Source organism: Canis lupus, chromosome 10 (assembly GCF_048164855.1).
Source record: "Canis lupus baileyi chromosome 10, mCanLup2.hap1, whole genome shotgun sequence".
Classification (NCBI taxonomy): Eukaryota; Metazoa; Chordata; class Mammalia; order Carnivora; family Canidae; genus Canis; species Canis lupus.
Genome location: NC_132847.1, coordinates 64,736,184 through 64,761,189, shown reverse-complemented (window position 1 = coordinate 64,761,189; position 25,006 = coordinate 64,736,184). Strand labels below are relative to the sequence as shown.

Here is a 25,006-nt window from a genome sequence, read left to right as displayed (position 1 = left end):
AATTGTGATATTACACGTATCATGAAATATATTTGAAAGTTTTAAAAATGAGTGGGTTTAAAGAAAATATTAATCATATCATGACTGGTAAGATAAATCTATGACAAAACATTTAACACTGTTCTAGGATCACTGAAAGCATGTAAAGGACAACATTAACATGTGCATTTTGAATAACCATTTGATTTAAGGGAAATCACGACACTGGGCCCCTCAATTTTCTCCCCCAAAAGACTTTTCCAGAGATCACCAATCCCACCTATACACTCTACTTTGGTGCCCCTGGATCTCACACATTCCACCTACACTCTGAACTGTCCTACCACCATGTTTTGTTTTGCCTGAACCCCACTCTGAGGAGTTGGGCATCCTCCCTGCCAGGTACATCTCAAACAGAATCAATCCCTCTCTCTTCTGGGCTCCCAGGCAACCTTTTGCATCCCACTTGCTATTATGACACTTCCCACCTTGCACTACAATTTCTTTCAGGGGTGTGTCTCTTGGGTGATGTCCTGTTCATCTCTGGGCCTTAAGTCCCTAGCCTGAGGCATTAAATAACTTAAAAAATGAAATACTCTTAAGAATACCATTGAGGCCATGCTAGTTACAGAAATGTAAGGCACAAATACTGGGTCTTAATCATTCATCAGGGATCAGAGTTCACAAAGAGAATATGACTTTCATCTACCCTCCTTAGTCACCCCAACCAGACCAGCTGCCCCTCTTATAAGCTTTGCTACACTGTGCATCCTCCGTCCCAGCAGTTTCTACAATTTGCTATTACCTTTGTGATCATTTAATTAATGTATTTCTCCTGACAATACTGTAAGCTCGCTCTGAGTAGGGCCACGTCTATCTTGTTCACCATGAAAGTTCCCAGTGGCCAGCACTGAGCCAGACACATAGCTGGCAGTCCCTAAATATCAGCTGTATGAAGGAGTGAATGAATTTTTCTCCCTGCACACACACACACACACACACACACACACACAAACACACACACTCACAATTGGACTTCTAGCACTTACATTGTTGTAGAGATCATTGAGTAGACAGATGGTTGACACAGAGACCAGTGTAAACTCTCCTGTTTGTTTTTCAGGCAGATTACAGCGGAAACATGATGCTTGCCAGCTAGAAGGGGAGAAATTCAAAATGGTAAACGGAGTAGTCTCCTCACAGGGCTCTATGAGGGCTTGACAAACAACACGGAGCCAAAATAAAGTTTTTAAAAGTATATTCCAGCAAAAGAGTATTGACCGTGTGCTTTCAAGAATTTTCCCAGCCATCAGGAAGAAAAACGTTAAGGGCTGGAACTTTAGGAGGACGAAGGCAACCAGGGAATCCATTCTACACACTGAAAACTGCGCTTAGCTGGGCGAACACTGGGCCCCCCAGAAAGAAAAGAGAAGAAAAAAAACAATCGGTGTTATGTGAAAATGAAGGCAAAGCCGCTCTAAGAACTGCTTTGGTCTGGCCAGACAACAGATGTTTTAAAGGATCAAAGTTACTTTGCAGCAGAGCTGCCGGGAGAGTGAAGATGAAATGTTTCAGTCTTGAGAACTAGCAGGTTCCTTGCTTTTTTCATTTCTCAGCACTGCAAATATGTAAGGCCGAGGCCATCCAAAGTCAAGAGCAGATCCAACCATGCAGGTTAATCTCGATGCTTCTGGGCTACGGGGGACTTGCTCCTTCTGGCCTTCGGGTTATGGTGGAAGAGGCCAAGGTGCAGACTGAGTGAACGGCTGCCCCAGGCTCACATGTGTGGCAGCCGAACCCAGGCCAGAGGTCAAGCCTTCCGGCTGCGTGGCCTGGGCTCCCATCCCTACGTACCCTGCTCCGTGGCTACACAAGACGGAACACCAGGCCTCTGGCCCGCCTCAGCCGGTAGGCCAAACAGCAGAGCTGACTGGCTGCGGCCTTGCTTTCGGGTCAGCTGTTATAAGCGCACTGGGTTAGCTCACCTATGGTCTATTATCTCTCCATGGTTTTCCTATCCCGCAGGCATTCTAGAGGCATCTGCAAATGGTGCCAACTTGGAATACGAGCCGTGAGTCTCTTGGTACTACCTTTCCCTAAATATCTACTGGTTTCAGGCAACCTGAACTGATCATGTCCCAGCGATCTTGAATACCAGAAAGAGTATTTTGGCTGGTCCCCTGAGTTCTTTGAGGGCAGGAACCACTTTTTATTTATCTGTGGCGCCCCAGTGCCAAGGCTACTGTCTAGCTTACGGTAAAACAGCAAAATGGGAGGTTGTCTTAAAAAAAAAAAAAAAAAGTGCGCAGGACCTGAAATCCAAGCCAGAAAAGAGCTGTAGTTGAACCCATGGCCAGGAGCTTGCAAAGGTGCCCAACCCTACTGGCCTCAGTACCCACACCCATAAAATCACACAAATGCCAACTCCTCTACAGAATTGCTACGCGGGCAGAGGGGCTAGCACTGTGTGCAGAACACCAAGTGCAGGAAAGGCTCTGTCAACCGTAGCCCTCCGTCCCTGTGGAGGCAAGGAAGGGAGGGATGAAGTCAGTAAAATTTTGAATTGGTTCTTTTCTAGGAGACAAGGGAGAAATAAAGAAAAGGGAACAACAAATGCAATTGCCCAGCCCCTGAGTGGTCAGACTTTCCTTTGCTATTTATTGTCAGAGCTTCGAGCCCTGCTTGAAAGCCGGCCCTGCCTCATCCCGACTTCTGCTTCATCTCCCAGTGAAGTCATAAAGATGGGCTTACGCTCTGTCTATTGACACAGAGAGCCTGTGAGTCACAAATTCAACAGGATGACTTTGCTGCAGTGTGATTGACTGGAAAATGTGCCCTCATCTGAACGTTTTTTTTTTTTTTTCAAGCAAATGGACATGCTTATTTTTGCAACATGGAGTGCAGGCTCTTTATTTATTTGACGTTGGTCTCGGTGACATTCCAGCCGGCCCAGGGAGGGCTCCCACGTTCATGATTTGCCTTATGAAATGACATATATTTTCCTCCCTCTCTCCCCTTCTCCCTTCCTGCTGACTATTATATCTAAAGCAAACAGTCCCAGCACAATAGTTAGATTGCACTTGAATTTGGTGTTTACTTGACATTTACACACTGGCCATGCTGGACTGTTCACTCCTTCCAGAACAGGGGCTAAGCCAGCAAGCATTGTGCTGGACTTGTGCTCAGGCCTGAGCAACACAAGATCCCAAAACAGTGAGATGCCGCCTTGAGAGTCGCAGCTGAAGCTGCCAGTTTTCACTCTTAGCCTGAATTCAGCATTTGCTGCGGGGAGGAGGTATCAGAGAGTCCTCAGGCTTCCCAGGAGGCACCCCCCTTCCCCACACAGGGCCGCCTGGGCCTGCTGATACCATTCTTCCTCCCTTTAAATCCAACTCCCATGCTGCCACAGTGTTCACTGTTAACAAATCTCATCTGGTCCCCAGAGTCAAATCCCCTGGGACTGGGTGCAGATTACTAATTTGATTAGCTGAATCTCCAGTTCTTCCCAATTCCTCCTTGTAACGGAGTTAATAATTCCTATCTCGGATTATTGCCGGCATAACACACGCAAAGTACCTGGGGCAGGTTGAAGCCCTTAGAAGGTGCCCTGAGACACTTGATGGGATGAGCACTGGGTGTTATACTATATGTTAGCAAGTTGAATTTAAATAAAATTTTTTAAAAAGGTGCCCTGAAAATGCTATTTCTCATCCTTCTTCCTGAGGTGCATGCTCCCAGCTTCAGAAGGGAAGGGGCTCCAGGAAGGGCAGCTCGTGGGGTTCCCGTGTCGGAGCAGCTTGATGCAGGGAACACTTGTACTTGGCCAGGAGTCAGGACAAGCGTTCGGTGGTTGCAGCTCTGCAGGCATGTGGCATGGACTAGTCACCTCCACTCCCTAGGCTTCTGTTTCTGTGGGTGCAAAGTGGAAGCCGACGACGATGACGCTCTAACACTGTACAGTTTCTACGCTCTCAGAGTGCGAAGGAAGCCCAAGCCAACTGCCAAAAGAGGCTGACGAGCCCCAAAGCTGATATACGTCAATACCAGCGTTTAAAAGGAGTAGGGAAGGAATGAGATCATAACGCTCAGTGCTACTCAGCATGTGAGGAAAACAGTACCTTGATGCTTTGCAGATGGGAATATAAACTGCTGATGGGAATGTACATTTTTTGAGGAACAGCTTGATAATATCTGATGATGTTAACCTAATGAAACAATTTCCATAAGTTGAGCCTAAGGAAATGAGTGAGTATGTCTAAGGGTGCACATAGGAATTTTGTAATAGTGAAAAAGTGGAAACAATCTAAATGTCCGTCACAAGGGATGGATTGATACCAATATTAGGAAAAGTATGAGTGTTTAAAAGTATAAAGTATGTTTATATATTAACATGGATATCTATGGTAATACTATTAAGTGAAAATAAAAGCGAATTTACAAAGCTGTGTGCAAGTGATAACCCATAATTTATTGAAAAATAAATTTTAGTCTTTATATATGTATAACAATTCTGAAAATTTATACACCAAACTGTTAATCACAGTCATAGCTGGATTGGTAGGATGCGGATTTTTTTTTTTTTTTTTTTTTTACTTGAAACACATTTAGGGGCGCCTGGGTGACTTAGTCGGTTTTGCATCAGCCTTTGTTTCAGGTCATGATCCCAAGGTCCTGGGATCGGGCCCTGCATCAGGATCCCTGCTGGCAGGGTGAGAGCCTGCTCCTCCTTCTCCTGCTCCTGCCTGCCATTCTTTCTCTCACTCAAATAAATAAATAAAACCTTTAAATAAACACACACACACATACACATAGATTTTTTTTAATAGCAAACATTAATTTTTGAAATCAGAAAAATAAATCTAACTTTAAAAAGTAAAATAATAAGAGGTATCTGGCTGTGTCAATCAGTGGAGCCTGCAACTCCTGATCTTGAGGTCGTGAGTTCAAGCTCCACATACGGCCTAGAGTTACCGTTAAACAACAACAACAAAAAAAAAGTAAAATAATAAAAGGAGTAAGGGATTTTTGTTTGAGCATGGTGTACTAAACATGTTTTCTGATGCTCCTTCCAAGACCCCATTTAAAATACAGTAAAATAATCGAAAAAGCAAAACCAACCAGGACAGAGGGTGGGAACTGGGAGGCAAGTGGACTAATGGCCACAAATTTAGATCACAGAAAGTGGAAAACAAAGCAGACTGATTTCAAGGTACAGGACCCTTGGAAAGCCCAAGAAGCGGAGACACCAAGTTACTCGGAAAGTTAAGTGCATATGGGAATGAAAACAGAATTACTGTTTGGGAAAAAAAAAAATAATTATTGCTTGAAAGCCTATGTTAGCAGCAATTGGGAAATCCACTCATCCACCCATCCACCTATCCATCCTTCCATCTATCCAAGCAGTCGGGCCCTAAGATTTCTCCCTAGCCCCATGCAGCTGGGTAACTGCTTTCTCACTCCAAGCTGGGCAGAAGATTAGACGTTTACTCTCCAGAGAACTTGATGTAAGAACTCTGGATTCAGGGAAGCCCCACACAGCTGAGGACAGGAACAAAGATGACTAAGGGGCAGGCTACGTACAGAGTAGTGATGCCACAGGCCTCCTTCCCTGCGTGGGCTCTAAGAACGCTGTCTCACTTAGCTTGCTGCATAACCCTGGACTAGTCACTTAACCATTCTGCGCTCCACTTCTAAAATTGCAAAATGAGGTACAGTTACTAAACACATTTGTACTGAACACCTATGATGTGTCTTATAACTGTACCGTATTCTGAAAATAGAGTAAGTCAGGCTGAGTCCTCGCCGCTTGAAGCCTACATACTAGAGTACCAAGGGCATCAGCCAACCTCACAGGGGTGCTGTGAAGGGGACAGGACTTACTGCATATATAGGCCTCAGCCTAGTACTGGCTACAGTGTCTCATCGTTGTGAAGTTAATTATTAATTTGAAAGTCACTACTTAGCTCTGAATCCTGAAGGGAGAACATAGCAGATCCTTCTAGTTTTCTTCCAGGAAAGACGGTGTTAGAATTTTGCCAACATTATCAGCTGGTACGTAATTCTTCAATTATGAACTTGACCTTGAAACCCCCCCTCTGCCCAATCTAGCTCTTGCCTGGCATATGAAAGGTCAACTGTCACTGTCTTTCTAGATTTGACATAGCCCAAAAAGCCCTTTGCAAGTCATGATGTGCACCATTACAAACTGATACAGGGCCACACTTGACAACAGCATCTTTGTGAAGTTTCAGCTGAGGATGTTCCTTAGTGGTTGCATCTGCAGGGATGCCGGGACATTTGGGGGGGAAGAAGATTCCGTGAAGAAGTATTTTAGTCTTCTTTCTTATTTTTAAGTGATCTCTATGCCCAAGGTGGGGCTTGAGCTCTGGCCCCTGAGGTCAAGAATCTCTTGCTTCACTGACTGAGCCAGCCTGGCACCCTGGCTTTTTGGTTTTCAAATCCAGACACTGTATCATTTCCCCGTGGTGGGGACTGCAGAACCCATTTCAAGTTTATCAGGGGGAGAATTGTGTCAGGTTTCACTGCCAGAGGGGAGAAGCAAACATTCATGGTACCTTTCATAACCAAATAAAACCTCAGCTTTGGGAGGCAGGTATATTCACAGTCCCATGACACAGATCAGGAAAGTAGAGTGGAGCCGGGTGACATCACTCACTCAAGGTCATGCAGTTAGTAGGAGGCAGTAAGAGGGCCTGGGTGGCAGCCCCAGCCATCTCCCCCAGAGTAGCCACACTCACTACTTTCAGTTCAAGCCCTTTCCTTCCTCTCCCACAACCCTTTGAATTCGGCCAAGACACCCCCTTTCACTGAGTTATAACAAGAAGGCACAGAGAATTCAACTCAGATGGTGACACTGTAAACTGCATCCAGATAGCCCAAAGACCTTGGCCAGTCCTTTAAGAAGCCCAAAGGAGTTGCTATTTGAATGGAAAACCAAGTTTGCTGAATGAAACAGAGAACATTGAAATTCAACAGTTCAGTGTTTCCCATAAACACTTGGCTCTGAGAGCTTTGTTGGGTAAATGTAGCAACCAGAAAAATTCATCAGTTAACTGACAACATAGACTGAATGCAGTCTGAATAGATTACCTTCTTGAATCTCTATTAAAATGCTGGGAATTCCTCTAAGGTTAGGTAACTCTTCTTGGGTTTCCTCTTTCAAAAAAGCTTCTGGTCATCCCTTGATAGACGAGCGTGTGTCTAGATTTGAGTTATCAACTTTGAAAAATGCATTGACCACAATGAGATATTTAGTGCTGCCAGAAATTAATTTTGGCCTTTTTTTTTTTTCCTTTTTTTAACACTGGCACTGGCCATCCTCCTAGCTAGCACTATCCACACCAGACAGTACGTTAAAATTGATTAACAAACACAGTGTTTGTGAAAAAGAGTCAACCGCAGGCACAGGGTAATCAAATGCATTGTTATTATTATTTTTTTAAAAATCATTTCCTTGGCTCAAAGTACATAATGTCAAATTGGCAAAAATAACCTATCCTCTTGTCCGGCCCACAAACGGAGAAGAAAATTAAATACAGAATTGTTTGTTTCTTGTTTGCATTTCTCAGGGTGTGAAGCATTCATTTTTGAACCTCCAAATCCCTAGACTTTCCATAATGCAAATTTTTTTTTTTTTACCTCCATTCTGACTCCAACCAAGGATCCATGTTTTCCTACGGCTGTCCTACTCTAAGACTCTAAGGGACTAAGGCTTTTAAATTAAGAAAATGGAATCTGAGAACATGTCTTAGTTCTTTCCCCTGCTCATTCTCCCCAGGAAAGAGTTTAACGAGCCAGGGGAATTTGGTGAACCAAGTCAAGAAGAAAACTCTAGCCATGGGTTTTTTTCTGTTGATTTGCCTTGTTTGCTAGTTCTTTTACTCTTAGATGCTATTTTTATTTTCAGATGCATATAGTATCAGAAGATTCTTTGGTGCTTATAAAAACAATCATGCTCGACAAAGCTGGTAAACGTCAGACCCTAATCTTTTAAAAGAAATATTACCACCATGTATCCTACTTTTAAAAGATACTACGCTGTACTTAAACAGCCTAAAGAGAGGGGTTTTTGTATCTTCTTAGCGTCTCAGAATAAGACAAAGACTCTGAAAACCTGAATTTAGCTAACTGTTGCCAGTTCAAACAGCTTTAAGATAATCCCATTAAGTTTAGAACTTCTTTTTAAACAGCTTAAAGAAGGTAGAACTTAAAATTTGGGAGCTCAAAATGTCACTTAAGTGATCAAACCTAAAAGTTCCTGAGAAAGATTTTTAAATTTCTGAGAATTGATTTTTAAATGTCTGTGACTCATTTTCTGCTCTAAAAACTTCAATACCCAATGTTTGGGTTTTGAAAGGCAATGGATTTGGCTACAGAAAAGAGTTGACTCTCTCTCCATTTGGTTTTGGTTTGGCTTTTGGTTATTTTTGTTTGTGTTTTCTAGTTTGTTTTATTACAATGCCTTGGCCGGGGCTGTTCTCTCACTGTTTGTCTGTTTTGTGAGGGCAGAGTTATGAGGGACTTTATTTTCTGTCTGCTTCCTAGCACTTTTCAAAGAAAGAAAAGAAGTGGGTGAAGGGAAGAGAGGGTCTGGAAAACAGAGAACCAAGCCAGTGAACTCTGAACCAGAGAAAAACCTTACTGACAAGATAGGGAAGAACAAGGCTTCCAGATGAATCATTTCACCAGGGCAGCTTTGCTTCTTTCCTTCTAAAATGCATACTCACTGGGCATTTGTCCTAAAGATGCCACAGTGGAACAGGAGCCACGAACAAGTAACCAGATCATGGAATCCGCTGGGTAAATAAATGGCAAAGCAGAGTCACCACCCAGCTTTACTGGAGCTCAGAGGGAAGAGGACTAACCCAGTTGGGGACTGGTAGCCCAAGGGATAATAAAAGGGGCTCAGGAGTTTGAGGATGAGGAGAGCCCCCAAGGGGAAAAAAGGCATTTCAGATAGAAAAAGAGCCAATGAAGAAAACACATCGTGTATTCAGACTTGAGAGAACATCCAGTTAAAGTTTAGGGAGGGTGGGGTCAGTCCCTGGAGATGATTCTGCAAAGTTTGTCGAGGGCCATGGTAGGAAGAGTGTGGTACAGGAGGCTAAGGAGTGATTTGTGATAAAAATGGACTAGATCTAGCAGGGAAATTCCAGTGGGACTTTGGGGGAGGTGGTGGAGAAACAGGAGGAGGAAGACAACAGTTTGGAAGCCACCGCAAGAATTAAAAGCCACAAACGAGGAGAGCTTGAACCAAGGCAGCCCAATTTTGTCAAAGGTAGCGGAGTCATTTAGGAATGGAAATGGTTGAGCTCTGGGGATGCCTAAATGCCCAGGGCAAAGAAAATGAGGGAGGAGGGTACCTGAGTGGCTCAGTTGGCTAAGCATCTGCCTTCGGCTCAGGTCATGACCCCAGAGTCCTGGGATCGAGTCCCACATCATGCTCCCTGCTTAGGAGGGAGCCCCAATTTCTCTCTATCAAATAAACAAAATCTTAAAAAAAAAATAAAAAGAAAATGAGGGAGGAGTTAAGGAGAATCTAGGTTTCTAGTTTGGGAGGCTGGGGAAGTGATCAAACAACCTAGGAAAAATTAGGATACGACTGGGTGGACTGAAGCTCTTGACAAAAAAAGGGGATTCATGAGCCTCCAATGGAGGGCTGAAAGACCAACTTCCTGCTGAAGTACAGTATTCATTCATTCAACAAACACAGAGCATCCCTATGTACCAGGCAGGCACTGTATAAGGACTGGGAGATGCGGCGGTGGGCAAGCCAATAGCTCCCTTCCTTATGAAGTTTATAGTACCCTGGAGAATACTGGTGACAGTAATCCTATCATGCAGGGAGCATCAGGGGCTGCGTTAAATACTTTACCTGATAATCTCACTTATGATCTCATCAATTTAAGAAGTAGGTACCGTGACTATCCCCATTTTACAGAAGAAACAAGCAAAGTGAGGCCAAATAACCTGGCCACCTAAAATCAGCAGAGCCAGAAAACAAACCCAGGCAATTTAGTGCTTAAGCCCACTTTTTTAACCTTTCACACATGACCGAGGTGAAAAAGGATGGAGTTTCCAAGGAATAAAAGTGGAGGCTGAGAAAAGCTTTGCCACCTTCTGAAAAACAAAACAAAAACAAAGCAAAATAAAACAACAACAAAAAACATTAAAAAAAACAAACCACCCCAGCTTTTCCTGAATCTTGAGGCAGTTCTGCAGACAACCCAGGCCAGGGTGCAGCCAGGCTCCCTGGGGAGCTGTTATTTGCCCAGATCTGGTGCATCCTGGATGCAGAGTCCTTCATTTGAAGCATGTTGAGACTTTTCAATCAATCACACTCCTCCAAGTCTCCACTCCGGTCAGTAACTGACGGCTTCTGTCATCTTCTCCCACCTGATGTAGTTTGTGTTGGAAAAAAAAAAAAATCTTTAAAAACAAAAATCTATTTTATAACTACAAGGACATTAATAATTAACATCCATACCACAAAACTTGTAATATCAGTTTGCTGAAATAAAGTCACCAGTAAGTATGTAATTCTTCTTTAAAGGGTGTCTTCTATTATTATTATTTTAGAGTGCAATTTAGTCATCAAAGGTTTACTCAGCCTCATGTTTATAAATTATACAGGGCAGGGATTTAACTCTTCTGGACCTACCTGTTCTGAAAAGAGGGAGGGTCATAACCCTGTTGTCACACCAGGCACCTGCCTTGAAAGGAGATGATCTGTGAATTTGAAATTCCTTACACTTTTAGAAATCCAGGGCAAATATAGAGATTTCACTTTTTGATGCAATCAGAGAAATAACCAGGTAGTTGCCCTCCACAAAGAGACACTGGCTTTACTCCTCCTGAAGGCTGTTTGGAAACTACATCTTTCTAATTGAATTTCAGAACCTTGTCTTGATTATGTGACATAATAATAGTGTCTTTCCAATTCATCTGTGTAATATTGTTTTTTTTTTTTTTTATTGTGGTGGTTACTTTTGTTGGAGGGGAAGGGTTATTACTGCTTTAGATAAAGCAGAGCAAAGCAGAAAAAAACCCCTTCATGCACTGGCTAGTTAAGTTAGAAACTCCAAGTCCTGATTTCCATGTTTACATGCCCAGGGTAATGGCTGCTAGTCAAGGGCTCATCCAAGTTCACTGGGGTTTAGGAACCTAGGCCTCCATGGAAAAGTGTGTAAGTTTTCCATGCAATCCTCGAGTTCTGGGATCCCAAGAAATTTTTGCCATCACAAATGAAAGGAGTGTGTGTGTGTGTGGGGGGGGGTAGCAGGTGTCTTCCTTTCTTGCTTCCTCCACTTGAAAAGGGCAATGTTTTTAGAGTAACTAGCCTGCTCCTATGGGGTGAGGTCGAACCCTCCAGGCCAGGGGAGGGTCGGCCTTTCCCTGCCAAAGTATTCCCCACCCCCCACTCCACCCCCAGCTGCAGGCCTTGGCCAAAGGATGCAAGTCGTCTTCACTCACATCCAAGTCTCCAACTCTCGGGACCTAGAGGGATTCCTGTCGTTGGCAGAGAGAGGGCCGAGCGGATTCACTCGGGATGAGATGCATTCCAAGAATGCTTCCGTGGCCGGCAAGAAGCGGAAAAATCAGGGATAATACATATTCTGGGGAAACCTAACAGGTAGCAGAATCGGGGGCACTCCAACAAACAGGTGACAACGACTTCAAGCAGGAGGCAGCCCTGGGCCCGCGGTGAGGAGGCCCCGCGCAGGGCGGGTGAGGCCCGGCTCCGCGAGCCTCCGGTGCAAACCCAGCACCTCGCAAGCCTCCGTTGGGGAGGCGACACCGAGCACCACGCTCACGTTTGGGAGATGAAGGAGGAGGAGGAGGAGGAGGAAAAGAAAGGCACTGCTTGCAGAGACGAGGGCGAAAACATTTCCCGACTGGAAAATTACTGATCACGAACTTAGGGGAGCGTGGGGGTGGGGAGGCAAGGCTGCAGGCCCGAGTGAGCTAAGGCTCCCGTTTCCTCTTCTCTTCCCGGCGGGCGGGAACGGCCGCCCGAGCCCGTCGGGCCCCTTTCGGGAAGCGGGGTCCCGCCGCGCGGCTCCACGTCCTGGCACGTGGCCGCTCTCCAGCGAAGCGCCCCTGGGGGGGGGGGGGGGCGGGCGCTCGGCCCTCGGACCCGCGCCACGGAGCGCGCGCCCCGCAGACCTTTAGCTCGCCGCTGCCCCCCTTTATGACTCAGTGTCCCCATCCGTAGAGCGGAAAGAGGGTGCGAGGCGTAGAGCGCTTGAGCTCCGCGGGCTGGAAGGCGTCCGCCGCGGCGCATCGGCCTGGAGCCCGCGCGCCCGCAACCCCGCGTCCCGCCCCGGGCGGCCTCCCTCCGGCTCCCACTGCCGCCGCAGCGCCGGGCGGCCACGGCGAGCCCCGCGGGTCCAGGCCCGGGGCCCGGCAGGGCCGCTGCGCGCGCAGGGGAGGGACGGACGGCCGCGTGAGTCACGCGGATAATCGCGCTTCTCTCCAGCGCGCAGACTGCGCGGCGAGCGCGGCCGGAGCGGGGGTGGGGGCGGGGCGCGGAGGCCGCACCGACCCCTCCGCCCCCGGCGGGCCCCTCGGCCACGGGCTTCGGCCCCGCAGAGCGGGCCGCGGCGACGCACAGCTCCCCGGCAGCCCGCGCCCCGCGCCCCGCGCCCCGCGCCTCGCGCCCCGCGCCCCGCGCCCGGGCAGCCGCCGCCGCCGCCGCCGCCGCCGCCGGCGTCAGCGCGGCTCCTGCCCGCCAGCTGCCGGGCTGGCGTCACGGCTCGGCCCGGCCCCGCCCGCGCCCCTCCCTCTCCCCCGCCCCCACGTGCGCCGAGTTTGTTTATTTAGCTGCCATGGCAACGCGCGGGGGGGCCGCGGAGGGAGGGGAGAAGAAAGGGAGGGGCGGGGCCTGGCGGCGGGCCGCGGCGCACCGCGGGGAGGAGGCGGGGTAGGGCGGGAGCCGAGAAGTTAAGTAAGGAGCGCGCGGCGGCCGCCGGCAGTTCCCCGGCCCGAGAGAGCGAGCGCGGCTGCGGGCGCGCGGGGAGCAGAGGCGGCGGCGGGCGGCGGCGGCCCCGGGAGCCGCCAAGCGCCCCTCCCCGCCCCTCCGGCCCCCCACCCACCCACCACCCACCGCCCGCGGCCAGCGCCCATGGCCGCGCGCGCCCCGCTCGGCCCCCCGGACTCCGCGCGCCGCGCCGCCGCCCCGTCCGCAGCCCCGCGCCACCGCGGCCAGTCTCACCTGGCGGCGCCGCCCGCCCGCCAGCCCGGCCGCGGCCCCCGCGCCCACGGCGACCGCCGCGGCCCCCGCGACCGCGACCGCGACCGCGACAGCGACAGCGACAGCAGCGGTGGAGGACGCCGCTGAGTCGGAGGGAGCGCAGCGCAGCTCGGCCACGGACCTACTTACGCGCCTCGGCTCATCGTCTGCTTTTACGAGTTTACAACTTTTCTAAGAACTTTTGTGTACAGAGGAACTTTTCAAAAAAAAAGCAAGCAAGCAAGCAGAAGGCATCTCCCGTTTATATTTAATCCAAAGGAGGATCTCGGGCAGTTTGGGGTTTTTGGTTTTGGCTTCGTCTTTTTTTTTTTTTTTTTTTTTCTCCTCTTCGTTGACTTTGGGGTTTGGGTACCCCCACTGCTTCGGACTCCCGAGGACCTTCCGGGCCCCCACATTAATGAGGTAGGTGCGGCGCGGGGCGCAGGGAGGGGCGACGGCCGCGGACCCGGGGGCCGCGCCTGGGCGGCGTCGGAGCGCGGCCCCCTGACCCCCGCCTCTGCGCCCCACCCCGGCCCGCAGGCAGCCACCTGGCGAGTCTGACATGGCTGTCAGCGACGCTCTGCTCCCGTCCTTCTCCACGTTCGCGTCCGGCCCGGCGGGAAGGGAGAAGACCCTGCGTCCAGCAGGTGCCCCGAATAACGTGAGTGTGGCCCCGAAAGGGCAGGAGCGTCCGGGGGGCTTCTGCGGCTGCGGTGGGGACGGGCGGAGCCCCGGGGTCACGGGGAGGCGCCCGGCGCGGGCAAGGAGCGGCCACCGCACGGGCCCGGGCCCCGCCGCGCTCCCGGGGTGGCCTCCGCGCCCTCGGCCCCGCGTACGTGCGTGTGGTCCGGCCGCCGCGGAGCCGCCGGGGGCGCGCCCCGGGCCGGCACACGTCTCCGAGCGCTGGCGGCAGGGCCGGCGCGGGGGCCACCGGCCGGGAGGCGGATGCGTCCGCGGACGCCGCCCGGGCCCGAGCGAGCCTGGCGCGTGGGCGGGGGCTGCTGGCGGGGGCGCAGGCGGGGGCGCAGGCGGAGCCCCTCGGCGACCCCGGGATCCGGCCGGGAGGACCCGGGCTGCCGAGCCCGAGGCGCCGGCTCACACGCAGTCGGGCGGACACACGCCCACACCCTCCAGGCGGACGCACCGCCTCCCCGCGGGGCCCGGGGCCGGGCCGGGCCGGGACTGCAGCGCGGGCCCCCGCAGCCGCTCCCCGCCGGCCCGGCCCCGCACCGACGGCCCCTCTCCCGTCCTGTGCCCGCAGCGCTGGCGGGAGGAGCTCTCGCACATGAAGCGACTTCCCCCGGTGCTCCCCGGCCGCCCCTACGACCTGGCGGCGGCGACCGTGGCCCCCGACCTGGAAGGCGGCGGAGTCGGCGCGGCCTGTGGCGGCAGCAACCCCGCTCTGCTACCCCGGAGGGAGACGGAGGAGTTCAACGACCTCCTGGACCTGGACTTCATCCTCTCCAACTCGCTGTCCCACCCGGAGTCCGTGGCCGCCACCGTGTCCTCGTCGGCGTCGGCCTCGTCGTCGTCCTCGCCGTCGAGCAGCGGTGCGGCCAGTGCACCCTCCACCTGCAGCTTCAGCTACCCGATCCGGGCCGGGGGGGACCCGGGCGTGGCGCCGGGCGGCGGCGGTGGCGGCGGCGGCGGCGGCCTCCTCTACAGCCGGGAGCCCGTGCCCCCTCCCACGGCCCCCTTCAACCTGGCGGACATCAACGACGTGAGCCCCTCGGGCGGCTTCGTGGCTGAGCTCCTTCGGCCCGAGTTGGACCCAGTGTACATTCCGCCGCAGCAGCCGCAGCCGCCAGGTGGCGGGCTGATGGGCAAGTTCGTGCTGAAGGCGTCGCTGAGCGCCCCCGGCAGCGAGTACGGCAGCCCGTCGGTCATCAGTGTTAGCAAGGGCAGCCCGGATGGCAGCCACCCGGTGGTCGTGGCGCCCTACAGCGGCGGCCCGCCGCGCATGTGCCCCAAGATCAAGCAGGAGGCGGTCTCGTCGTGCACGGTCGGCCGGCCCCTGGAGGCCCACTTGGGCACCGGAGCCCCTCTCAGCAACGGCCACCGGCCGCCAGCGCACGACTTCCCCCTGGGGCGGCAGCTCCCCAGCAGGACTACCCCGACCCTGGGTGCCGAGGAACTGCTGAGCAGCAGGGACTGTCACCCCGCCCTACCACTCCCCCCGGGCTTTCACCCCCACCCCGGGCCCAACTACCCGCCCTTTTTGCCAGACCAGATGCAGCCACAGGTCCCACCGCTCCATTACCAAGGTCAGTCCTGGGGATCCGTATAGCTCGGGGGCTGGGGAGCCCTGCGTCAGCCGGCCCTCCGGGGGCTCAGGGGACGATGCTCACCCCACCTTCTCCACCCCTAGAGCTCATGCCTCCTGGTTCCTGCATGCCGGAGGAGCCGAAACCAAAGAGGGGGAGAAGGTCATGGCCCCGGAAAAGGACAGCCACTCACACTTGTGATTATGCGGGCTGCGGCAAAACCTACACGAAGAGTTCTCATCTCAAGGCACACCTGCGAACCCACACAGGTAGGAGAACAGAAGCTGCCAAAGGGGCGCGGGGCGGGGGGGGTGTGTGTGTGTCAGTGTGCAGGCCAACTGGGCACTTCTCAGGGGCTCCCTTGGGATGTGGGGTGCAGCCTATCTCCTCCATCTCCTGGATCACAGGACAGAACAGAACAGCAAAGCAAACTGGCGCCTCCTTTTTTGCCCAAGAGCCCTTTGCTTGATGGATGGTATCGGTGCTTGAACGTGCGCAGTTCTGTTAGGCTTTTGAAAGGCAGGGAGATTCCAGGCTGCATTTGGGCCTCTCATACCTGGTTTGAGCGAGCCACTGCCCTTGTTATCAAGAAATGACACTTTGCGCGGGCCCCTGGCTGGCTCAGTCAGTGGAGGGTGCAACTCTTGATCTCGAGGTTGTGGGTTCCGGCCCCAAGTTGGGCATAGAGATTATACTTAAGAAATAAAATCTTAAAAAGAGAAATTCCGTGCTGTGGTACAAAAAGTACGTTAGGTCTTGTTATCAGTTTTTAATTTTTCAAAACAGACTTCGCTGGTTGTTCCCAGATTCGCACTCCTTTTATTTTTCTAAGCTTTCATAAGTAGGTTCTATTTAAATTCCAAGAATTGAATGGTTATGATTGCTAAGATTGTGGTTTAGGATGGTCACTGCGGAGAATTTCCATGTCACCTAAGTGTAGGTACATAAGGTCGTGTAGGTGTAGGATTCATTAAAATACCAGAAATGCTTACGCAGAAAAAAGTCGGTGCTGGTGGCTTCTACCCAGTTGTGGTGGATATAGGAGACTATCTCTTGGTTTGGGTGGAAGAGACAAGTTAGCTCCCAAATTCATTCCCTCCCCTGTGACGCTTGGCCTCCAAAGAGTGAAAATGTTAGCAATATAGAAGTGTAGGTCTCTTCCCCTAAAAAAAAAAAAAAATCAAAAAGAATGCTTTAAGCTTAGTATTCCTATTTATGATCTGAAATTTAATAGGGCCTTGAGGGGGTCCAGAAACATTGCTGGCTTCTTTCAGAGTGGGGTGCTTGGGGAGTTGGTTTGGTATTTGGCCTCCAGTTTTAGCCAATTGTGCATTACTCGACAATGGCTTCAACAGGGGGGGCCGTTCTCTTCCTCTCCCAGGTGAGAAACCCTACCACTGTGATTGGGACGGCTGTGGGTGGAAATTCGCCCGCTCGGACGAACTGACGAGGCACTACCGCAAACACACCGGGCACCGCCCCTTCCAGTGCCAGAAGTGCGACAGGGCCTTCTCCAGGTCGGACCACCTCGCCTTACACATGAAGAGGCACTTTTAAATCCCCAAACAGTGGATGTGACCCACACTGCCAGAAGAGAATTCAGTATTTTTTTTTTGTTTTTGTTTTTACCTTTCACACTGTCTTCCCTCCCACCCTGGGGAGGGGAGGAACCCAGCTAGAAAGCACTACAATCATGGTCAAGTTCCCAACAAGCCAACTTGTGAGTGGATAATCAGGAGACACAGGAAACCAGAAGACAAATCAAAGAAACAGATGGGGTCTGTGACTGGATCTTCTATCATTCCAATTCTAAATCCAACTTGAAATATTCCTGGACTTACAAAACACCAAAGGGGGGTGACTGGAAGGTGTGGATATCAGGGTATAAATTAGATCCATGAGATGGGGGGAGGGAAGACCAGAATTCCCTTGAATTGTGTTTCGATGCAATATAAGCATAAAGATCACCTTGTATTTTCTTTGCCTTCTAAAAGCCATTATTATGATATTAGACGAAGAGGAAGAAATTCAGGTACAGAAAATGTGTTTTAATAACCTAAACGATGGTGCTTGGTGAGTCTTGGTTCTAAAGGTACCAAATGAGGAAGCCAAAGTTCTCAAACTGCTGCATACTTTGACAAGGAAAATCTATTTTTGTCTTCCGATCTACATTTATGACCTAAGTCAGGTAAATACGCCTGGTTTACTTCTTTAACATTTTTTATGCAGACAGTCTGTTAATGCACTGTGGTTTCAGATGTGCAATAATTTGTACAATGGTTTATTCCCAAGTATGCCTTAAGCAGAACAAATGTTTTTTTCTATATAGTTCCTTGCCTTAATAAATATGTAATATAAATTTAAGCAAACTTCTATTTTGTATATTTGTAAACTACAAAGTAAAAAATGAACATTTTGTGGAGTTTGTATTTTGCATACTCAAGGTGAGAATTAAGTTTTAAATAAACCTATAATATTTTATCTGAACATTGTTTTTGTTCTGTTCTTCCCCCTGGAAAAGCATGTCACAGAAAGTTCAGTAAGTACTGTCGAACTTAACGTAAGGCTGGAAGCTGAATATTGGAGATCATAGAGGTAAACCGAACCTGGTTTAGGTTGCTCTTCCCCAAACGTACGTAAAAGTACGCAAAAGCAATTTCCTTACCTGAGTGTGAATCTCCAGGTAGGAACGGCTCAGTTTAATAGAAAAGTAGTCATCAAATACATAGTTCCAGTTTCATATTTTAAGAGATCCCTGTGGTTTCTCTTTAAAAATTAACGAAAATATAAAAATCGTTCTCAGGGGGCCAGCCTTGCACTCAGAACAATTTGAGGAACAAAAGAACCTTCCCACAGCAGAGAACCCTAAGAATGTAGTTCCACAGTGCCCTCCTGAGGATTAAAGGATTCATTTATGCTTTGTGTTTGTGTGTGTGTGTGTGTGTGTGTTTTGCAGAGACTAGTTCTAGTCCTAAAGAGGTCAGAACCAGATTTTCTGGCAGAGTATTTTAAAACTTCACCCGTCCTCCGTAGATCCTGCAGATTGAAACGCGTTAATTAGAAATGACTCAGTCACAAAACCTACGCGTAAAGTGAATTTAAGTACATCTTTGGTGTTTTTGTAAGCCTGTAGCGTATTTCCAAAGTTACTCAATTTTAAAATTGTACTGATCCTTTTTTGAGGTGAGCACACAAGAGTGAATTTTGTTTGCTTCAGTTACAAAATGGAAAAAGCACTTGTGACACTTGTTGACCCTTCATGCGTTCGTAATGGTGATGCGGGTGACCAGCATGGTCAAGCAAACAAGCTGACTGGCCTCTTCCTTAGGCTGCTTATTAACTATCTATTATATGTCGTGTCCAGAAGTGTAGGGGCATCTTATAAACAAGAGAATAAATTCAGAAGCGCCTCATGGTGGATCAACTGTTTTTTTTTTTTTCCCCTTGGCTTTTAAGAGTCCAGCATGACTGGAAAACATGGCATGTGTCTTAGCTTAAAAGAAAACAGGTGCATTGATAGGATGGAATTTTATGTGGCCAAGAACATATTCAAAGCATATTTAATGACATGGAAAAATGCTCGTGGTATGTTAAGTGGAAAAAGCAGGATCTAGGAGTATAAACAGTATGATTCCAATTGTATAAGTTGGTGTGTGCATTGAAGGAGAGAGGGAAGCAACAGAAACTTTAAGAGGAAGGACTGGAAGGAAATGCCAAAATATTAACCCTGGTTTTCTCCATTTAGATTTTCTACCGTTTCCAAATAAGTATTTAACGTGGGAGAACCGTTTAAGAAGGCAGGTGCAAATATTTAGGCTTTATTTTTAAAAGCAATTAAAGCTATTTAAACAAGAAGCCTGCATTGGAATGCGTTTTTCTTCGTGTTACGTTGTGATTGTTGCTGTTGTGATCCACCTTTCTCTCGTACGGAGACGTCGGGCACAGGGTTGTGTACAAAAAGTGTTTACTGAATGGCTGATACCATCTTCATGTTGGCCAAGTGCCTATTACCTCAAAAAGGAGAAACATCTCCAAATAGCAGAACATAATAAGATTCTTCTGATGTCATAGGGAAACATCACTCACATGAATCTTTTCTAGCCCGAAAAGGCAAGCTTCAATAGCGACGATGAAAAAGAAAGATTTTCCAAAAATGGCACAGGACAGAACGATGCAATGTGCACAAATAGCCAAAACTATTTACTCTCATACCTATCAGTTCTGAGCGCTAAGGTGTCCTGTCATTACCACATTACAGAGCCGTTTATACTGTATAATAAAGAGCACCTAACAATTGAGATGCCTGCTTATTACATTTTCCTTATGACATTTAATTTTATATGTCCTAGATTTTAACTTGTGCACACACAACACAAAAGAGGAACAATAGTGTTGCCTACACATCAACAGACTTTTTCGGTCTCTCTCTTCCTGTCCAGCAAAATTCCCTTTCCAGCAAAATAGGCTTTCTCCCTGAAAACCTGCTGAACCTCCCTACAATTAATAACGTTTCGGTTTGTTAAAACAGGAATCTTCACCATCTCAAGTAGGATGGTCGAGGGAATCTTTTTTTTTTTTTTTCCATTCGAAAATTGTTCCAACTTAGAAACATGTGATGTTATTTCATATTTGGAGATCAACAATGTTTACATATAATTTCTTTACATATAAGAAAGCCCCCGGGGATCCCTGGGTGGCTCAGCGGTTTAGCGCCTGCCTTCAGCCCAGGGCATGATCCTGGAGTCCTAGGATCAAATCCCACATCGGGCTTATTTATTTTATAAATAAATAAATAAAATATTAAAAAAAAAAAAAAAAGAAAAGAAAGGAAAAAGAAAGCCCGGGTGATGCAGTCCTTTTGCCACGGAAGCGAGTCCACAGGGAAACTTAAAACAAGCAGTGATGGTACCTGTTGTATTTTGATATACGGGAGTAACTAAATTTAGCAGGCCTGGGTCAGCCACCTGTTCTATCGTATGTTCTGGCTTCTGAAGCCCCATTCAATGCGCCACCACACATACCTACGTCAACTTGTCCATATTCTGTTTCTCCCCCCTCCTCCCTCCCTTAAACACCCATAGACACCGTCCAGTCCTCCACAAACCTTTTTAGCTTACATATTCCATTCTTTAATCATTTTATTATGTATTTTATTTATTCAGACTTTCTTAGCACCTTCTAGAGACGAGTGAATAGTGACATGTTTTTGCAGTGCTAAACTGAATCTATATCTGCCTCCTAAAGTTTGTTTATGAATCTATCACTCACCGTTCACGTGCAGAGTCATCCCACTCATATTTCATATAAAACCACCAAGAGCTCTCTACATAATGGATGCTGTGGAATATATCACGGAATGATCAACCTGTGAAAATGCAAAGGAACTACTGCGACAACCAGGATGCCGAATGAAAATAAAGCCTCAAAATAAATAAATAAACAAATAAAGCCTCTTTTTTTTATATATATATATTAAGTGAAACTAAAACGAAAGTTGGAAGCAAACACTCTTCGGAAGCCTTTACTTTAGAACAAAAAAGTAAATCTTGAATAAATTCCTTAACATCTGAAAAACTAATAAATTCTTAAATCCTGATGAAGGCACCTAGAGCTTCAATGCCCCTGTTGCAGTCAAAATACAGAACTACCCAACAGCTGCCGTGCTCGCATAAATCTTTCAGGCTGATATCTAGAAGGCCTACCAGAGCTGGTTAGCTCAGTTGGGCAGAGGAGGGCGCATAGGGTAGGAGCATCAATCAAACTGCTTCTCTGGAATCACGTACAGCGGGAGGCCACCTTTCTAATTGTTTTCCACAATACCGTTGATGTAATACTTTTTCAAATCGCCTCAGTCTTCTCCGGCACCCTAGACAAGTCAGCATGTTGCGACCTGCCCTCCCAAATGTCCTTCGCCACTTGTTCTTAAAGGAAAAGGAGGAAATAAATACAAACACAACTTCATAACAAAAAGTAATTTCACATTTCCAGGATCCCTTTGACATCTGATTATAGGTAGCAGAGCATTTTTCACTGGTACCACACAATAATTATAATGATACCCTAAAGCGTGAGGGTCATTTGTCATCCTTTTATGTCTCTTTTCATCTCCGTAGTGCATGATATCATCTAAAGAGAGCAAGAGACAAGAGAAATAGCTCTATCTACATAGGTAGATAGGTAGGTAGGTAGGTAGATAGGTAGATAGATCGATAGCTGGATGGAGCCTCAGGTGGAGGTTTGGCAATGATCTAAAATCAATTAGGACAAATAATCAAGCCTGTCCAGCCCAGGGGGTTTGAGTGGGGTAATAAAACCTACATCACCTATGATACTTGAATCTGTACTCACTGGCAATGGATCAACACATTACTGAATGGGGCCAGCCTGCTGCGACACTCAGATGCTATATCTACAATACTCACTTTTTTTTTTTTTTTAAGATTTTATTTACTCATGAAAGAAACAGAGAGGCAGAGACGTAGGCAGAGGGAGAAGCAGTCTTCCCGTGGGGAGCCTGATGTAGAACTTGATCCCAGGACCCCAGGATCACAACCTGAGCCTAAGGCAGACACTCAACCCACTCAAAAGCTAAACTGGGTAAATGACTTTACAGAGGTATCAAAGGAACTCTAGATCTACTCGCTGAAAGCTAGAGAGGTAAGTGAACCGGTGCAAGCCACGAAGCAGAGTCTCTTAGACATGACAGATGGAGGGGATTTTTTTCAATCAGCAGACACCTTGTCTGACCAGGTCACTTTCTGCTGGTGTGTTAGTAACCCCTGCCTTCTGCACACCCCTATGAGACCTATGAAGCCTTTACATTCTACTTTACCTCAGTAGGTCCTCACAAAACGAAGGTAGGGGTGGGATTTTATGAAACGGGAAACTGAGATTCCCTGTATGAATTAGTGTTTGGTTTTTGTTTCTCCTTCTTGCTGACATACTCAAAGCATTTCTCTCCTAATACTTCAGTCTTCAGTCTGCTGGACAGGTACAGTTACATGCAAAATGGATACACCCCAGCTCAGAAGGATTTTTCTAACATCCAATATTATCCTCTACAGAGTCAAAAGGCCCCAGACTTTCTATCTCCCAACCAATGTGCTATTCTGAGGTAGACTGACAGGGAAGCCTGATTTCCCACACACCTTTCTTGAGCTGGTCACTCTAACTATGAGCACAATCTACTTGTAGATGGAGGTGGAAGAAAGAGTTCCTGTTTTTATCTCCAGCTCTGGCCTAGCACATGGCTCTCCTGGTCAAACAGATCCAGCCACTGCCTCCCCTACTCCTTAACTTCCCACGATCCCCAGTTCCTGGTGGGTAAAGATGGAAATGGTTAACCCTCCAACTCTGGCCCCTACCTCGTCTCCAGTATCCTCTCCTTAAATATCCAATTATTTCTTAATTGTGCCAGCCATGCTAAACTACCCTTGACCCCCAATGCACCATGCCTGTTTCAGCCTCTGAGCCTTTGCTTACAGATATCGGTCTCTGCTGCTTCTGGAAAAATCCATAGTCTCCTGACAAGCTCCTATATATCCTTCAAAGCCCAGCTTTTATTTAAAGTCTCTTTCATTTGACTTGATGTAGATCTGTCATTAAATTCTTATCCTCATATATTACAAGGTTTTATGGGTCTGGCTCCTCCAACAGACAATGAGTTCCTGAAGGGCACTGGAAGTTTTCCTTATTTGTCCTTGAAAACCCAAAGTTACTGGATTTAATTGAAAACAATCAGTTATTGGATACTTAGCCCCAAGTCCTGGCATCTCTTTTCAGAGGACTCTTTCTTGCCAGGTGACTTTCTTTCTTATTTTCTTTCTTTTCCTCTTTCTTTCTTTCCTGAGATTTTATTTATTCATGAGAGACACAGAGAAAGAGAGGTTCCTGTGGGGAGTCCGATGTGGAACTTGATCCCAGGACCCCGGGATCACTATCTGAGCCGAAGGCAGATGCTCAACCACTGAACCATCCAGGTGCCCCTTGCCAGGTGATTTTCTGCATTGATTCTGGAAATAATTTTGCTCATTTGGGGAGGTTCGTTGTGGTTTAGGGGAGGCAGATGGGTGTCAGGTGATCCATAGGAAGCGGGACCACTAAGCATGGGCTTCAGGAAGCCAAAATTTGGAAAAAGGCAAGATTTTATCCTCATCCTAGGAGGTCCATTGTGTCTTTCTTTCTTTTTTCTTTCTTTCTTTCTTTCTTTCTTTCTTTCTTTCTTTCTTTCTTTCTTTCTTTCTTTCTTCTTTCTTCCTTCCTTCCTTCCTTCCTTCTTTCTTTCTTTCTTTCTTTCTTTCTTTCTTTCTTTCTTTCTTTCTTTCTTTCTTTCTTTCTTTCTTTCTTTTTTAATATTTTATTCATTTATTTGACAGAGAGAGAGAGAGAAGGAGCAAGAGGAGTGGCAGAGGCAGAGGGAGAAGCAGATTCCCTGCTGATCAGCGAGCCTGATTCAGAACTTGATCCCAGGACCCCAGGATCAAGACCTGAGCTGAAGGCAGACATTTAATGACTGAGCCACCCAGGCGCCCCCACTGTGCCTCCTTTCTAGGGCAAAATTATAAGTGTCTTGTATGCCTATGTCAATGAAGTTTTGTTTGATTAAATCACACTTTAAAAGCTTAACCAAGGTGCTTTAGGCTGTAGGATCTTGGGTGGCCCAGTCTACCCCAATAAGGAAGGGTCATCCATCAATGGCTGTGCAACCACCACCCACCTGGTCTGAGGCTTTTCAAGCTTGAAACTCTCCTTGCTGCTTGCATGACAGTAGTTTTCTGACTTCTGAACATATCTACATAAACTGAGTCGAGGACACAGTGCATGAAGTTGACAAATGCCTCCTCGCTGGCTCACAGAGGAATGGGGAACAGATTGCAAACTGTAGAACTATAAAATTACGTAGACTTTGTAACAAATAAAGGCATAAATAAAATTACAGACTTTCTGAGCAGAAAAGTGTCTTCAAGACCATTAGACTCCAGGAGAAAATGGAGGCCCACCTAAAAAACTAGGCTTGCCCAAGGTCACATCAAGTCCAGATCAGAACACCAACCACTGAGTACCTCAGTCTCAGTTAATAGCCCAGCGGCAGACGTCTGTATCCTGAGAACCCAAGGGAAGCTTAGGTGGGAAATAAAGAATTTAAAACACACCACGCAAAAAGGATGATTTTAAAAGGAAAGTTCTGGTGCTCACTTCAGCAGCCCAGAGACTAAAATTGGAACAACACAGGGAAGATTAGCATTGCCCCCTACGGATGGCATGCAAATTCATGAAGTGTCCCATATAACTAAAAAAAAAAAAAGAAAAAAAAAAGAGAGGGAATAAAAAACATTCTAAATTCAGTGTAACACTGTGAGCTGATGTCCAAAAAAGTATTCCATTGTTCTCTATAGTTCTTCTGTTAGTGTTGTGCTGACCAGCCAGCTAAGACAGGTACTATGATACTTAGCACTGTACCCTTCTATGGAGAACACAGGAGCCATTCCATAAAAGTGTTACTATATAATTC

At 47.9% G+C, this 25,006-nt stretch overlaps 1 protein-coding gene, 2 long non-coding RNA genes and 1 other non-coding gene across 4 annotated transcripts; 3 read left to right on the top strand and 1 right to left on the bottom strand.

Annotated features, from left to right (window-relative positions):
• Nucleotides 1–493: 493 nt before the first annotated feature.
• Nucleotides 494–2,837, top strand: LOC140640994 (uncharacterized). The gene is made up of 3 exons (XR_012037566.1): nt 494–614; nt 1,103–1,887; nt 2,558–2,837. It is a non-coding gene; the product is annotated as an uncharacterized lncRNA (long non-coding RNA).
• A 1,961-nt stretch (nt 2,838–4,798) lies between these two features.
• On the bottom strand, nt 4,799–12,118 carry LOC140641825 (uncharacterized). The gene is made up of 3 exons (XR_012038420.1): nt 11,473–12,118; nt 10,661–10,712; nt 4,799–10,395 (listed from the first exon to the last, which is right to left on the bottom strand). It is a non-coding gene; the product is annotated as an uncharacterized lncRNA (long non-coding RNA).
• Nucleotides 12,119–13,515: 1,397 nt separating this feature from the next.
• Nucleotides 13,516–17,982, top strand: KLF4 (KLF transcription factor 4). Its single transcript, XM_072842249.1, has 5 exons — nt 13,516–13,654; nt 13,772–13,892; nt 14,493–15,495; nt 15,600–15,764; nt 16,877–17,982. Exons 1-5 carry the CDS (start codon nt 13,650–13,652, stop codon nt 17,050–17,052), a joined length of 1,470 nt encoding a protein of 489 aa, XP_072698350.1. The 5' UTR covers nt 13,516–13,649; the 3' UTR covers nt 17,053–17,982.
• Nucleotides 17,983–24,682: 6,700 nt separating this feature from the next.
• On the top strand, nt 24,683–24,786 carry LOC140642036 (U6 spliceosomal RNA). Its single transcript, XR_012038618.1, has one exon. It is a non-coding gene; the product is annotated as a U6 spliceosomal RNA (small nuclear RNA).
• The last annotated feature ends 220 nt before the right edge of the window (nt 24,787–25,006 follow it).

What these genes read in the sequence shown, in the direction of transcription:
- KLF4 (XM_072842249.1), top strand. An exon ending in CCCACCGCTCCATTACCAAG is followed by an intron (nt 15,496 to 15,599) that starts GTCAGTCCTGGG and finishes CTCCACCCCTAG; the next exon opens with AGCTCATGCCTCCTGGTTCC. An exon ending in ACACCTGCGAACCCACACAG is followed by an intron (nt 15,765 to 16,876) that starts GTAGGAGAACAG and finishes TTCCTCTCCCAG; the next exon opens with GTGAGAAACCCTACCACTGT.